Source organism: Bidens hawaiensis, unplaced genomic scaffold (assembly GCF_021521415.1).
Source record: "Bidens hawaiensis isolate Kalapana, Puna unplaced genomic scaffold, B.hawaiensis_p1.1 tig00017681_1, whole genome shotgun sequence".
NCBI lineage: Eukaryota > Viridiplantae > Streptophyta > Magnoliopsida > Asterales > Asteraceae > Bidens > Bidens hawaiensis.
In genome coordinates, this window is record NW_027492671.1 from 373,329 (window position 1) to 388,932 (window position 15,604).

At 33.1% G+C, this 15,604-nt stretch overlaps 1 protein-coding gene across 2 annotated transcripts; it reads right to left on the bottom strand.

The window, feature by feature from the left end:
* Positions 1–7,641: 7,641 nt before the first annotated feature.
* LOC143554458 (auxin response factor 4-like) lies at positions 7,642–13,589 on the bottom strand. 2 transcript variants are annotated; one of them, XM_077044202.1, is made up of 12 exons: positions 13,237–13,589; positions 13,054–13,110; positions 11,587–11,742; positions 11,392–11,476; positions 11,195–11,285; positions 10,929–11,093; positions 10,707–10,826; positions 10,550–10,625; positions 9,819–9,975; positions 8,963–9,717; positions 8,027–8,217; positions 7,642–7,944 (listed from the first exon to the last, which is right to left on the bottom strand). In XM_077044202.1, exons 1-12 carry the CDS (start codon positions 13,546–13,548, stop codon positions 7,794–7,796), a joined length of 2,316 nt encoding a protein of 771 aa, XP_076900317.1. In that variant the 5' UTR covers positions 13,549–13,589; the 3' UTR covers positions 7,642–7,793. The 2 variants fall into 2 exon arrangements, with proteins under 2 accessions (XP_076900317.1, XP_076900316.1); XM_077044201.1 differs by having other exon boundaries at positions 8,963–9,735.
* Positions 13,590–15,604: the final 2,015 nt, after the last annotated feature.

The window sequence follows — 15,604 nt, forward strand, 5'->3', positions numbered from 1 at the left end:
TTTTTTTTAAACAGATCACTAATTTTTAAATTTTGCATGGAAGCAGGTCATATTCTTTTTAAAAGTTTTTGGCAGCTTTTGCGGTTGAGGGTTGAGTGAAAGAAAAGAGTAAATGGGGTTCATCCTTAAGTGACATGCCAAGAAAACATAAGGTACAAAACATAATGCTTTTTCTCTATAAAGTTTAATTCTTTTTAATACAAAAAAAAATTATATATATTAAATGGTTGTTCAAAAATGAAAATAAAAGCTGGAGAAGGCTGCAAATTGAGATTTATGCCTGGTCTTTGCTACCTCATGTATGCATTATCTGGTAGAAGAATTTTATTGATATTGTAACTCTACATAGTTAGGCATGTGTATTTGTTAGTGACTTATAAAGACTGTTCTATTTATTTATTTATTTATTTGTTGCAAATAAATACCATCTATTGGCATAACTGACTGGTATTTGTGTTAGATGGCTTTCGAATAACATGGTGGTGGTAGCTGCCGACGCAAAACCAATGCCCGGTGAACATGTAAAAGTCAGCATTACAACAATGAAAAGTTTAAAGATTTTGGTCTCTTCACCAGGAAATCAAGCTCAAAGCCTAGGTAAATTATCAACACAGTCGATAAATGAGTAGTTGACTTTTGCGATATATTCATGCATACAATTTTTTTGTGGATGCAAAAAAGTTGAAATTGAGCTCATGATCGGACTCTATAGCGCAGTCCATTTGGCCTACCCCCTAAAAGTAAGCCCCACAAACTGGCAGGTCGAGCGGGTTCAGGTCAGGATGGGAGCTGGCTGCCTGGGTCAAAAGGAGTTTTGAGTATAGTTAGTTCGGGTGTAAATGAGTCCTCTCAAACAAGTGTCAACTTGGATCGGGTCTAAATGGTTCGTTTTAAAGAAGTCTCAGTTTGGTTTGGGTCAAAACGGGTTCCTTTGTAGTTCTGATTTTTTTAGTAAGCAATCTGAGGTACTTTTTTTTATCCTTTATCGATTACAATGTGCACGGGTTGGTTCAGTTTTGAGTCTCAACTAAAGCCAAAATTTCCATTTAAGATGTTTTGAAAACCTATAGTAACCATTTTAGTTCAGTTTTTGAGACCTTAAATAAACACCCTAGGAAGCTTTGGAATTAGTCTGAACCACAATTTCTTTTATAAATCAAACAACTTTAATAGAACTTAGAATCCTAATTTCTGTCATATTCCAACATATTGTAAAAACTAAAAAAGCTGTTGTTTTCAAACATTCCTTGTGGCTTACATTCTATTATTATTTTTTGGTGAGTAAATAATTTAATTTAGTAACTGGATGCCAAATCTATAAGTATTTACTAAAACTAATTTTGTTGATCATAATTTACCAGCCTGCATTGATTCAAATCAACAAACATTAATTTGATAAAAGGGTAGGACTAAAACTTTGTAGTACTAGATATAATGTTATTTTGAATAATCGAATCGATTACGATGAAATCGAACAGAAGATGCGAACACGGTGGATGGTGAAATTGATTTCAATAAACTTGATTAATCTTATAATCATGAGAAATCTTGGTGAGAAGTCAGTAATAAATACTTTCCTACTTGGTTATCATAAGCAGAGGTGGTAAAACGGGCTGGGTAGTCGAGTTGGATATCGGGTCAAAACGTGTCAATTTGTGTGCGTTGTAATGGACCTGATCAGGTTGCCCCAAAATACTTTTCCTCGATAAGTTTTAAATAAGACAAGGGGTCACGGGCAACACTTATTTCATTTTTAGCATTAACATTTTCTTTGAATATATAATGGGTCAAAACAGTTATGTGAGACCTAATTAAAAAGTGCATGCCATGGGAAATTTTCTTTGTTAATCCAGTTTCATATTTAGCTGGTGTCTATTATACAGTCTGAATCTTTATCAAATTATATACTGTATTGTTATTCCCTAATTCAATTTGGCTGCATAATCACTTATCAACATTTGATTTGTTGGTTGCAGGGAACGAAAAATTGGTATTTATGCAGTCTACCTACATTTACAATCATTGTGTGGGTTATTTCTATAACATAAATGGCAAGATTGATAGTTCACACAGGTTGAGTAACAAATCAATATTCAAGTCCAGACAATGATTGAGTCGGTTTCGTTGACTTGTGAATTATCTTAGTCGTGGTAGTTATTCTTACAAAATTGATACTCTCTTATTTGTAATAGTTTGTAAGGTTGTATGCCTACAAATCGGCTTTGGATCACTTTAACCAGTTTAACGGTTCAAAACAGATATTACAGGTCATTTGATTTCGCAGATATGACTCAGATGGGTTATCTTGGAATATATTAAGATTGTTAACGTCACATTCTCGCGCTGTTGTTCCCGTAGTTATTATATATAAGAACAAAGAAAAAAAAAAGAAAATGTTACATCTATGGTTTGAATAAATGAGAATGTTTATTTCAAGTAACCGAGTCATGTATCACTTAATATTGTCTTGTAGCCAAGAAAAATTTTAAAACTAATCTCATACAGGGCTACATGTCAAATATCCCCCATTATCTAGGGGTGTTGACGGTTCAGTTTAAAACCATAAAACTATCCAAACCGGTAATCTTTTTTCCATTGCTTTTAGTCGGCCGGTTTCAAAAGTTTCAAACTATATTAAACTGTTTAGTTTATGGTTTATATCAAAAGCCAATCAATCCGTGAGATTTAATTTCATTTTGTTTATGAATCAGCTTACTTAACCTTTCAAGTGGTTTTTTTGTTTTTTGTTTTTTTTTTCTAAATTCTAGAAGTGAAGGGCCTCAATTGCTATGTTACTCCCCTTCAAGCCTACAAAATTGTATTTTAATTTATTTATGTTAAATTAATGTCTAGAAACATTAGAAACTACTAATGTATGACTGGTTAAAAGTTCACATCCTATAATAATATTGTCTACTTTTAATCTTTATGTAACTCTTATGTAATTCAATTTTATTTTTTTTTTTGCCATTTAAAGGGTTGACAGCGCAGCTTTTTGCCCGCTTACTTGCCTCTTTATTGTAATTGAATTCTTTTATTTTCTATTATTGAATATTTAATCCGGTTATGATATTTGTCATTGAATAAATGCAACATTTTTTTATATCTAAAGAAAACCTATAAGTCGGCTTTCGCAGTTAATAACAAAACTAAACCGAACTTAAGGTTTTTGTAATTATAATTTTCAAACCGTGAAACCAAACTGTTTCTAAGAATTCAGTTTGGTTCGAGTTTAAATTTAACAGTTTGATTTTCGATTGTAATTAGTAAAACAATTGATATTAGTTTGGTTTACAGTGTGATCCAAAAAAACTGTCAAAGTCGGACCGTAAACACTCTTACCATTACCCATTTGAATGTTTTAGGTTTGCTCGTCGATTCCAAGTTCATTTATGATCATGGATTATTGTTTAAATACATGTACATACTTTAAGTTAGGGATAAAATATTATTAAGATTTATTGAGATAAACATAAAAAGCTATTAAATAAATACATAAAGTTATTATCTAAAGGTATGCCTTGTGGAAAGTATGAATTAGGCGCGAGACCTGCTACTCCAGCATGAAGGGTGTAGAACACCGCCACAGAGGGGTGTGAAAGAGGTGCGACGCTATACACTAGTATACAAAGAATCGCCAAAAGACTATGCAACGATAAACCAACTTTTTAAAAAAAATAATGCTAAGGCACTAGAACATCATTTTAGGAACAAGGAAAATTGGTTTTAAATAATCCCAACTATCACCTATTGGTAATAACAGATTTAATTTTGCACTTGGCTGGTGGTGGTCCTAACTAAAGGGGTATTTGTTTTTAACGGGCCGCGACTAACAAATGTTAACCCCGTTAGTGATTTGCTAACGTGGACCTTCTTATCCGGCCGGAAACCTGCAACTCGCCTCCATTCTCCCTAATATCATCACACTGTCTCCCTTCCTCTTCAAAACACATTAGAAATTTGAAAATGAAGTACATTACATCTTCTTCCATGGCCAATCCCTAGATACTAAACCCGATCTTATTTTCAAAAATTCGAAATCAATGTTACACGATCTACAAAATAAGCATAGGGCTTTTGTTAAGGTGGTCAAAACGAGTCGAATGAAGTGTCAATTACCTCGAATGACGCACGATTGACGAGGGTGGACTTCGCCGGAGACAACAACGGCGACACATCGGTTAGGTTTCATACGAGGGGAAAAATAGCGAGAGAGACGGTGTAACGATATTAGGGAGAATGGAGGCGAGTTGCAGGTTCCCGGCCGGAAAAGAAGGTCCACGTCAGCAAATCACTAACGGGGTTAACATCCGTTAGTCGCGGCCCGTTAAAAACAAATACCCCTTTAGTTAGGACCGTTACCAGCCAAGTGTAAAGTTGGGCTTGTTATTTGTCATTAGGTGATAGTTGGGATTATTTAAAACCAATTTTCATAGGAACAATAAAGCTATGCACATAAAAAACCTAGGGGGTATCATGTGGCATCATATAATATCATAGTATTTATATCATGAGAAATCTTTATGCAGTGACGGACTCAGGATTTTTAGCCAGCGGAGTCTAATTTTTTCGGTGTTCAGAATTTTCGAGTCGGTTGTTATGGCCGTTTATGTCAATTAGGTTAAACATATATGGCCTATATAAACCCCTTGATATACAAACAGGTACATCCTGCCAGGCGCCAACATCTCTTTAAGAGCATGTTTGGGATTGAGTTTGAAAAATGTTTATTGGCTTATTGGTGTTTTCAAAAAGCCAATAAATTAAAATGTGTTTGACAATCATAAAAAAACTTTCCAATTTTAGCTTTTTAAAAGGGTTAAAAAAACAGTTTTCCAAAATCCCCAAATCCTGGCTTTTCAAAATAGCTTTTTGAAAAAGCCAATAAGCTAATAAGCATTTTTCAAACTCAATCCCAAACATGCTATAAGTCCCCGGCGCGAAGCGTGAGTTGTATTACTAGTTTGTTATATAAAAGCTAATCGTAACAGATGTTGTGTATACCTAAATTCTATATTTAAAATAATTTTTAAGTTAGAAAAGTCAAATTAAGGTCCTATATCATCTCCAAATTTAAGTCTGTTCTATTTTATATAAAATCAAATTTAACTAAATTAGTTTGTTTTCATAAATTAAAAAAAATATTTTATTAATATAAACTATACTATTACAACGTGAAATATGACAACCATATTAACACAGCAAAAAAATAAACAATTTTATATTAAGTGTTCACTACTTTATTAAATAGATCTTATTATAAATAAATTAACCAATAAAAAAAGTGTTTATAAAATTTTATTAATTGGCAATAAAAAACTAAAACTAATGTTTTCTGTTAATAAAATTCATTTTTTCAAATTTTATGTTATTAAATATTTAGCACAACAATTGATATTTTAATTTAAAAATATTTTCTTAAAATCATGAAATTTTATATTTTCTATTTTAATTCTTACTAGTTGCTAACTATATTTATAAAAGCATATTATAATTTGTTGCATGGCTTATTTTTTAAAGTATGACACTAATGGTGCATGTAAAGGAACTTTATATATTACTGACTATATATCTACCATTTAGTATTGTTTAATAGATTTTGTAAATTTTTAAAAAGAAGTTAGTATAATCCAATAATTTGACATGTCTTCTATATGAAAAGAGCACGCGCGGTTTAAGTACCGACACGATCTGGTTAGGGATGTGTTCTTTGATATATTCAGGCGAGCTGGAATTTCTGTTAAGAAAGAAGCACCTGTGAATTTCCTGACTGACCCCGTCGGAGGGAAGATCATCTCTTCGACCGGCTGACATTTTGGTGTTTGGATGGATAGGAGGGAAACACGTGTGTGTGGATTTAACAGGGGTTTCTCCTTTGGTGGGCTTAGGGAGTAGTGGTTTCGCGGTCGGTCAAGCCGCATTAAAAGCTGTTTCAGGTAAGGTGCCAAAACATGAAAAGACGTGTCTTGACAACCAACATGTATTTATTCCTTTAGCTTTTGACACTTTTGGTTTCCTCGCACTTGAAGCTGTGGAGCTACTTACCCGTGTTCAGCGGGTCATGCATAGTAATGTTATGACTCCAAGATCAGCAAATATAGTTTTTAAAAGATTGGGTTTTGCGATTCAAAAAGGGGGTAGCGGCGCAGCTTGTTGCCCGCTTGCCTTCTGTTTCGATGTACTCCAATAAACAATTAATACGTACATGTTCATGAAGTCAATTATTTACATACTTATTAAAATTGGAACGTAATAAAAAAAAATATGTCTTCTATATGAAAAAATGACAAATTTTCTTATTATTCGATTCTTTTTATTATTGGGGGTTTTCTGTATTTCGTTGAATTGATTCGTACTTGATTTTAATGTTGAATGTCTTTTATCTTAATTGAATGGTAATATTGTTGTTTTAATGATGTGAGGTTGGGTTATGTTTCATTAATTAAGTGGGTAGAATAACTTAATTAAGCTACATCTTTAACTAAAAGGAAACAAGTCAAAAATCATTCAAAGTGTGTTTTCAAGTGTATAGATACCTTTTAATGTTCTTTATGAAAACAAAATAGATTACTTTGTACTTTTGTAGTATTATAGGTGTGGTCATGTTTAACACATTTTTAGAGGCGTTATGGTATTTTTAAGATCTGTTTAACAGGTTCCACTAATTTTGATTTCAAAGCAGAGTCGATATTTGAGAATTGACTTGTATTTCAGTATAAGTATAGATGTCTTACATTTTTTCACATGCGTAATGTACTTATTGTTTAACTTTATTTGTATTTTTATTGCTTTTATAATCACGTATATTACACAGGTTCTAAAGCTAGCTGTATGATAAATTATTAAGTGTGATCATACAAATGACCAAATGGACCCTTTGAATAAATTAAGCAGACCCAGTAAACCGGAGTGTAACTCTTTAAGCCAACTTAACCCATCTAATGATTACTGGGTCATGATTGACAGGCCCAACAGTTAATTATGAAAACAAGAAATGTCAACACTAGGCTGTTCACGAGCCGAGCCGAACCGAGTGAAGGTTTGCTCGCCGCATGGCTCATTTACAACCGAACTGAACTGAACAGCTGAAATTCGAACCGAGCGAAAACCAAAATGAACCAAAATCGAATCAAGCATTTTTGATCGAACATCGAGCGATTTTCAAGCATTATTTATTTCTTTCACTTTAAAATTATCAATAAGAAACATGTAATATGTTGTAAATTTTCATGAGAAAGAAGTTTGAAGTGAGATATAACGTAAGCGTTTGCTTACGTTATTCTAAAAATTTGAAGCGAACAATGAAACTATAAAATTGACGGAATATAATTTTTTTAAAAGGGTAAAAAATTATGTGCTTATATTTATATGTGTTGTCTATATATTTATATATTTGTTCATATATAAATTAAATATAAAATAAATTGAAAATACTCGAGCCGAACTAAACCGAGCAGACCTTTGCTCGTTACTTGGCTCATTTACAAACCGAACCGAGCAGAGCGGCTCGTTTACAATCAAGCAAAAAGACAAGCAAGCATTTTCCAAGCAATTTCCGAACGAGCGCCGAACGAGTTCGAGTGACGAGCGGTTTGAACAGCCCTAGTTAACACTAACAGTTAAAAAGTTAAAACATAGCTGTTGCATAACTTGCTTATTTGCTTACATATTGCTGCATCCAAATTTTACAAGCACTTTAAACTTGCTTAAAAACACAAAGGCTCCGTTCGACACAAACAACATAGTACACACTACAAAACCACCATACAACAGTTTGATAAATACGACGATTATTAATCAACCGACGAGGATTTAGCCGTGTCAACGACAGCTGGCGGTTCATCCAAGCAGCTCGTGTTGTCGCTAATCACCCCACTGCTCATCAGCTTCTCAACTTCTTCCGCAGTGTATATGTGTATTTTCGTAACAATTCTTGCAAACTCGCTGCATAAAACATTTTGCAAACATGTTTCTAAGTTTCAACACATTATGATTCTAGAATCTAGTACTAATGTACTATACTTACTCCCATGGATCGTCCCCGACAACCATCATGTCGTTTTCTTCATCAGTATACAGTAGTCGCCATATGCCATTTGGATTATTAAACGCGCCTTCCATGTTAAATAGCACTTCTAGCTCCATGAACAGCTCACGGTAACTCGACATTTTTAAGAGGTCGATGGCCCTTCCAACTTTGTTTCCTTGTTTGTGAACCTATATATGATCCAAAAGTTTCTAATATCTTTATTAGCATATTTGCATACATGAGTGTGTGTGCAGAACACACGGAATAAAAGAAGCCATTCATTTTAACAATCTAATTTAAAAATAAAAGATAATGATATGATTTATTACTTTTCGTTTCGAAATTCGAAAAGAATATTGATAAATGATATATTAGTTTTGATTTTTCATTTATACATGTAACCTACACATGTGTAGGTTAATAAAAAAACATATGAAAAAGTTAGTTTGATTTTTTTTATGAACAAATTCTACTTATGTGTCCGCCCGCCTGTACGCAGAGACCGATGCAGAACACTAAATATTGTGAGAACTTGTAGAACCAAAAACATCATTCGCCTTTTCAAAATCTTAATAAAAAAACGATCGAAATGCAATGTTTATTCGTCTCTCTTGAAATAAAAATAAATAGATTTTGTGTAAGTATATAATCTACCGCTTGTGTAAGTCGTGTGTAGGTTATATTACCTACACATATAATCTACACGTGTAGGTAAACGATTAAAAAGTTAAAAAAACGTATGAAGAAATAACTTTGATTATCTTTTATGTACATATACACATTTTGTACGTAAAAGTACAAACCTTAAAAATATGAATCATCAATAAAAAAAATTTTCAAACAATTCGGATTCATTCTTTTTGTTCTCGCACTAATTTAGTATGTATAGCATATGCATCCCTAATATATATATATATATATAAAATATATTACCTTGGTACAACTCCTCTTGTTTAAACCTTTAGCATCTAATAACTGAGCTGCTTCATTCAAGTGAAAGCCAAAGAGTTTACAACTACTCCCAATACTATCCGAAGCACCGTCATCTTTTTCACTGCTTGAATTAGGATCAATAACCGTTTTCTCAACCGGCCCACTTCCAACACAATTTGGAACTATAGGAAACCGGTTGAAGTCTGCAGGCATAACCCGAGCCGGGCCCGGGCCCAGGCCCAGATCAGGGCCCAGACTTGGTCTTACTCTCGCGTCATAAACATCAGGATTCGGAAACCCAAAGTTCCGACCACCCGCCGAACCAAGTGGATAGAACCCGGGATTCTCGGGTGTTCGGTACATGTTGAGAATATTGCAATGACTGGTACCAAGATCGGCTCGTGGTGGGGCCCACGAACCAATGTCGGTTTTACCAGTCAATGACCTCGTGGAGCAAATTTCTTGACCTTGCAAGACCTGCGGGAATCTAGTATTATTATTATTACCAGATCCCAGAAAGCCCGAGTAAAGGGTGGTGGAGAGCGGTTGATGATGAGTATTTCTCATAAGTTCAACAAAATTTGTATTCCTCCCCATCACCATCGGCCCGTTTGAGGGGAAACCCGCGTGCATCGAGGGTTGTACCCCGAAGCTTAACGAGTTGTGCATCTTATCACGCCCGTATAGAGGTAATACATGACCTACATTTTCTTGACCTTGCAAGACCTTAGAGGATCTTATCGACTCCTCAAAGTCTACGTATCCACCACGCGCTGCAAAAAGAGTAACATAATTAAACGACCAATGTTTAAATAAATAAGTTAATTAATTGTTGCATAGTTAAATAAATTCATACCGGCTGCAGGAGGAGTTGCATGCAGGCCTGCGCGTAGTTTCTTGAGGCGTGGGGAAGATTGAATGTTTAGTAATGGGAAAGAACCAGTAGAAAGATCGATTTCCCATGGAGAAATTTGTTCTTGATGATCATGTCCAATATCTTCATCCCACCTCACCTATTTTTGAAGCAAGAAAGCATGTAAATATGAACACTAATCAAGATATTAAGGATTAATTTAGTATATATCATTCTAAATTTCATAATATCATGTTCGCCCGTTGTTCCGCTCTATATTAAATATAATAAAATCACTTGTTACATTTTTTTTTCAGCGGATAAAGTAAGAAAATTATGCGCTAAGATGACTCGCAGTTATAACATTGGTTTCCTTTTCAACTTATTTAGTGAAACAAACTGTTATTTTTTTTAGAGCGGCGACTTTCTTGTATTTGGCTACCGCAATCTCCGAATTTGGAGAGCTTCGATGCCCCACTCTGGCCAGACTATGTTTAAAAACAAACTGTTGTTAGTAACTAATTTTATTTTATTTACTATAAAATAGATAAATAGGATATTTAGGAGGTCAAATAATTATTTTATTTACTCTAATTATATTTAAAAAAATGTATTTTTATAAAATGTTGTTCTTGATATTTCTTTATTTTCATTTCTTAAGGGGAAAATCCCATAAAATTCACTATTTTATTCAAATGTTTCTTTAAATGAAGTTCAAAAGTTATGGCATGTACCATTAAGCATCTCCATTTTGAGTTAGCCCATTTGTAAGGATCCATATCACCTACACCGGTCACAACTCCACTAAACCTGCATAAAAACATAATAAAACCTATCCCTAAATATTATCAACCACAGAGAAAAACAAATAAACAAATTTGTATATCATACCTTCTTTCAGAAGACTCATCCATACAAAATTTCATTTTGAATCTTGCACCCACAGATATCATGTTGCTCACCGCTTTCTTGTACTTTGCATACGGCACAACAAAATCCGCTCGACTAGACCTACGATACATTTTCTGTTTATTAAAATAATTTTTTAAAACAAAAGCAATCAAAAGTTTGTTTTGCTTGATTCCGTTAGTTTTTTTTTGCCAGAATATTTACCTTGGACTGTAGAAAACATCAAAGGCACCATTGGTAGAAACTGCTTTCGCGACAGACGCAAGAGTGTCGGCATAAGACTTCAAGTTGCCCATGGTTGTATCCGGAAGAACGTTTCTTGGTCGAGTGGCTCTACGGGTTCCCAACCTTAATTCTCCTCCTTCTCCCCTAATTAGTTTTTAAATATTTATAAATAATATGACCAAAAGAAATTATGTTATTTTTGTTCTAAGCTAAAAATAAACATGTGACTCGCACCATAAAGATACCTCAAAAAGAGAACGGCATCCCCGGAAACAAGATTCTTTTGACTAACAAAGATGCTCCAACCTGTTGTAAGCAGATGTCGCCTCGGCTGACCTGTAAACACGTGATTCGGTCCCCAAATCAAATAACTAACTTTTAACTTCAATCATAATTAGAAACCATAACTCAAATTACTTAACATTTAACAAGCAAAATTTACCTCTGTAAATATGCCTAAATTTCCATTCTACCCCATGAAGATCCTTTGCAACTAGTTCTTGACTCGGCCTCTGCTGCTTATAATCCTAAATTTAACCAATATATACAATGCAGTTAATACAAAAGTACAAATTTTGTCACATCTGCACATGGAAAAGAATCAAAATAACACAAAAGGTGGTTAAAAAAATCAAACCAAAGGTGGGAAACAGTCTTCTGCAGCTCTTCGAGGGACCGAGAATCCACCATGAGTGGATGTATCAGAAGCAGTGAGTGTCTTGCAGAACATTTGAGGTGTTGATCTTGTGGGGGTAACCCCACCCCCCTCTTCTTCCTTTTCTTGTAATTTTTCCTAACATTTCAATAATCACAAACTTGCAAAGTTGAAATTAAATGAAGAATAAAGATAAAAAAAAAGATTTGATTTTTATAACAGCCCACAAGATTTCTTGATAATAAAAGGTAAAAGCAAAGCTTAATTAGCAGAAACAGTAAAGAAAACAAGATTACTAAAAGAGGGAATCTTGAATTTAACTCAAAATTAGATAAAGTTACAAAGATAAATGAATAAAGATCCAAAAGACTTAATTTTTATAACAACCCACAAGATTTCTTGATAATGAATAGTAAAAACAGATACTAATTAACAGAATTATGAAAAGAAACAAGATTATTAAAAGAGGGAATCTTGAATTAAACTCAAAACTAGAAAAAGTTCTCAAATTTACCTTTGAGGGAGGAAAAAAAAATAGTGAATAAAGATAAAAAAGAAAAAAACTTGATTTTTACAACATCCCACAAGATTTCTTGATAATAAAAGGTAAAACCAGAGACTAATTAACAAAAACATTAAAGAAAACAAGGTTATAAAAGGTGGAATCTTGAACTAAACTCAAAATTATAAAAAGTTCCCAAATTTACCTCTGGCAGAGGAAAAAGAGTGAATAAAAATAAAAAAAGACTTAGACTTTTACAACATCCCACAAGATTTCTTGATAATAGAAGGTAAATACAGATACTAATTAACAAAAACATTAAAGAAATCAAGGTTATAAAAGGGGGAATCTTGAATTTAACTCAAAATTAGAAAATTTTCCCTAATTTACCTCTGGCAGAGGAAAACGAGTGAATAAAAATAAAAAAAGACTTGACTTTTACAACATCCCACAAGATTTCTTGATAATAAAAGGTAAAAACATAGAATAATTAGCAAAAACATTAAAGAAAACAAGGTTATAAAAGGTGGAATCTTGAACTAAACTCAAACTTAGAAAAAAGTTCCCTAATTTACCTCTGGCAGAGGAAAAAGAGTGAATGAAAAAAAAAAAAAAAAACTGGATTTTTACAACATCCCACAAGATTTCTTGATAATAAAAGGTAAAAACAGAGACTAATTAGCAAAAACATTAAAGAAAACAAGGTTGTAAAAGGTGGAATCTTGAACTAAACTCAAAATTATAAAAAGTTCCCAAATTTCCCTCTGGCAGAGGAAAAAGAGTGAATAAAAATAAAAAAAGACTTGATTTTTACAATATCCCACAAGATTTCTTGATAATAAAAGGTAAAAACAAAGATTAATTAACAAAAACATTAAAGAAAACAAGGTTATAAAAGGGGGATTCTTGAATGAAACTCAAAATTAGAAAAAAGTTCCCTAATTTACCTCTGGTAGTGGCAAAAGAGTGAGCTTTGTGTAGACCTCATCATTCTCCTTGTTTGCCTGTTTTCAAGAATTGGGTAAAACATGAAAAGATTCAACTAAAAGTGAAACTGAGTGAAGAAAACAACACCCAATACAAAAAAAAAAAAAAAAAGGATAAACTTGAACAATTTAATAACAACTTACAAGCAATTGAACATCAACAATTTTGCAAAAGATCTGAGGAGGTAGTCCAAATGAAGGTACATCAATGGGTGAAGCAAGCTGTTCCAAATGGCCTTGAGGAAAATACACAACTCCATTTCCTTTGTTTGGTAGAGTGGTTAAAGGTCCAGCACAAGCATGCCAAAGCTCTATGTAAATTGATGAAGAGTTTGCAGGCTTTAAGGATGAATTTGATGAGTTTGATGATGTTGATAGTGATGATGAATCTCCACCTCCATTTGCACAAGATTCTGCATTCTGACCACTCACTGCATGATTCAGATCAATCTCCATCACAAAATCCAACTACCCAAGTGATTCTTGATCCCCAAAAAATAAAAAAATAATAAAAAAAAAGTTCAGGTTTTTTCAAGATAAGAACAACCCAAGTGGTTCTTGAATCTTGATCTTTAAAGGGTACAAGAAAATTAGGGGAATGAAGTCAAATCATTTGGAAAAATGAAAAATCAAGAACCACCATGAAAAGACATGATTTTTGATGATACCCAACAAGAAAGATTGTGAAAAAAGATTATTATAATATGCATGAAAGTAGAAAAATTGGGAGGAAATCGAGAGTATGATTGCTAACCCATTATTATTAATAATATTATTATTATGTTGTTTTGGGAGTTAAAAGGGGGAGGTGTAGCAGATGAAGGAAGGTAGACATGGACAAATGCATAGGTAGCACAGAAAAAGCCAATGTGGGTTTATGTCTTTTTAACAACACTTGTGTTCCAACCTAACAAAATCTATGAAATTTGCAATTATTTATTACCATGTCTCATTAACAGTTTTGTAAATGTTTGCTCATCTTAGTTAAAGATTTATTCATTCAAAAATAGAATTCTGACATGTACTTGTATAGGACTTTAAAATCATCAAAATGTACAAGGTGATAACTTACTTTTAACAAAAATAGACAATGACCTATGAGGCTGTGTATTATACACATCATTATATTATTTATTTTTATGTAAACACCACTTACTCTATTATTTATCATCATTTGATCTGTGCTATACTCATTATTTACCGTTAAGTCGTTATTAAGTTATTAATATTAACAACTAATTTATTATTAAAGCATACATAAGTTTAGTTAATATACAGAATAAAAAACTTATCGAATGATAAGTAGTGTCACCACCAAGTTCTTCACGCAAATTAGCGAGATCAAGTGGGTTAGCGTGGTGTTCACCGCCCACGCCATGCATGCCATCGTGGGGTCATCCCATGATCATAATGTGTGGCTTAAAGTGTTAGCTGAATCTTTGTCAACAACTAAGTACAATGAAGTCCACGAAAACAGTCAATCAAAATACGACACTAGAAAAGCTAGGGCTACGCCATAGTCCACGTCTAGAAGTGAAGGCTTATCCTTAGCCGACCGTTAAAATCGGGGGTTAAGCCTTAGCCAACCTTTTAACGTGTATTGATTTGATTGGTTGTTTTCATTGACTCAGTACTTTACATGGTTTAGCATGCCACTAATGCTTAGCCTACTTAGCTGGCGAGCTTATTTGGTGTTGCATGATTAGTTGGTTTTAAATGCCTATTTTAGTAAAGGTTGATTTTCCATGTCGATTGTGGTAAATTTTTTGGTCAACTTGTCTATTTTTGATAATTTTCTCTTTAGCTTAAACTCGGTATCTTAAACTTATTTATCTAAACAAGTAATCTGGTTATAATAAAGCTGTGTTCTTTTAACTGCTTTCATCCTTATTCTAATCAATCTAACATACTAACCTCCTTAATTTGCAATAGTTTGAACATAAACCCGTTTATTAAATAAGCTATACAAGTAGACTCAAACATCACATGTTTATAAAAACATGCTAGACTAATTAAACGAAATATCTTATTATTTAATGTCGGATTTGCATATCGTGATGAATTAGCTCCCCTAATTATATCATTAAGCACACTTTGATTTTGATTATGCTAAGCCCTTTGAAGGATTAAAAGATTATAATGATTAACATGTGGATTGATTTAAATTATTAGCTACTAACTTTCTTTTAATAGTTGCAAATATTTTTAAAAAAATTATATCCTAAATTGTTTTGCAATTATCTATTCGAATGAAATTGATTTTGAGACAAGACACATGTATGAATCCACATATACACGCACTATATCTCAAATCAACCCACATTGTCTATTTCTTTTGTCTACAAATTAAATGTGCACTCCAAAAACAACTTTCTTTTTCTTCTTTTATCTTCGTACTCATATTTCATTCCAATAAAAAAAATGTTTGCATCGATACAGAAGACAAATAGGCAATAAGCTGCACCGAACTTGTAAGTGAGCAAAACTCGTTTAATTATTATCTCGTGTTTAA

What these genes read in the sequence shown, in the direction of transcription:
- LOC143554458 (XM_077044201.1), bottom strand. Translation starts at nt 13,548, where the DNA reads ATGGAGATTGATCTGAATCATGCAGTGAGTGGTCAGAATGCAGAATCT. An exon ending in CTCTTTTGCCACTACCAGAG is followed by an intron (nt 11,743 to 13,053) that starts GTAAATTAGGGA and finishes TTGAAATGTTAG; the next exon opens with GAAAAATTACAAGAAAAGGA. An exon ending in CAAAATGGAGATGCTTAATG is followed by an intron (nt 9,976 to 10,549) that starts GTACATGCCATA and finishes CTTCAAAAATAG; the next exon opens with GTGAGGTGGGATGAAGATAT.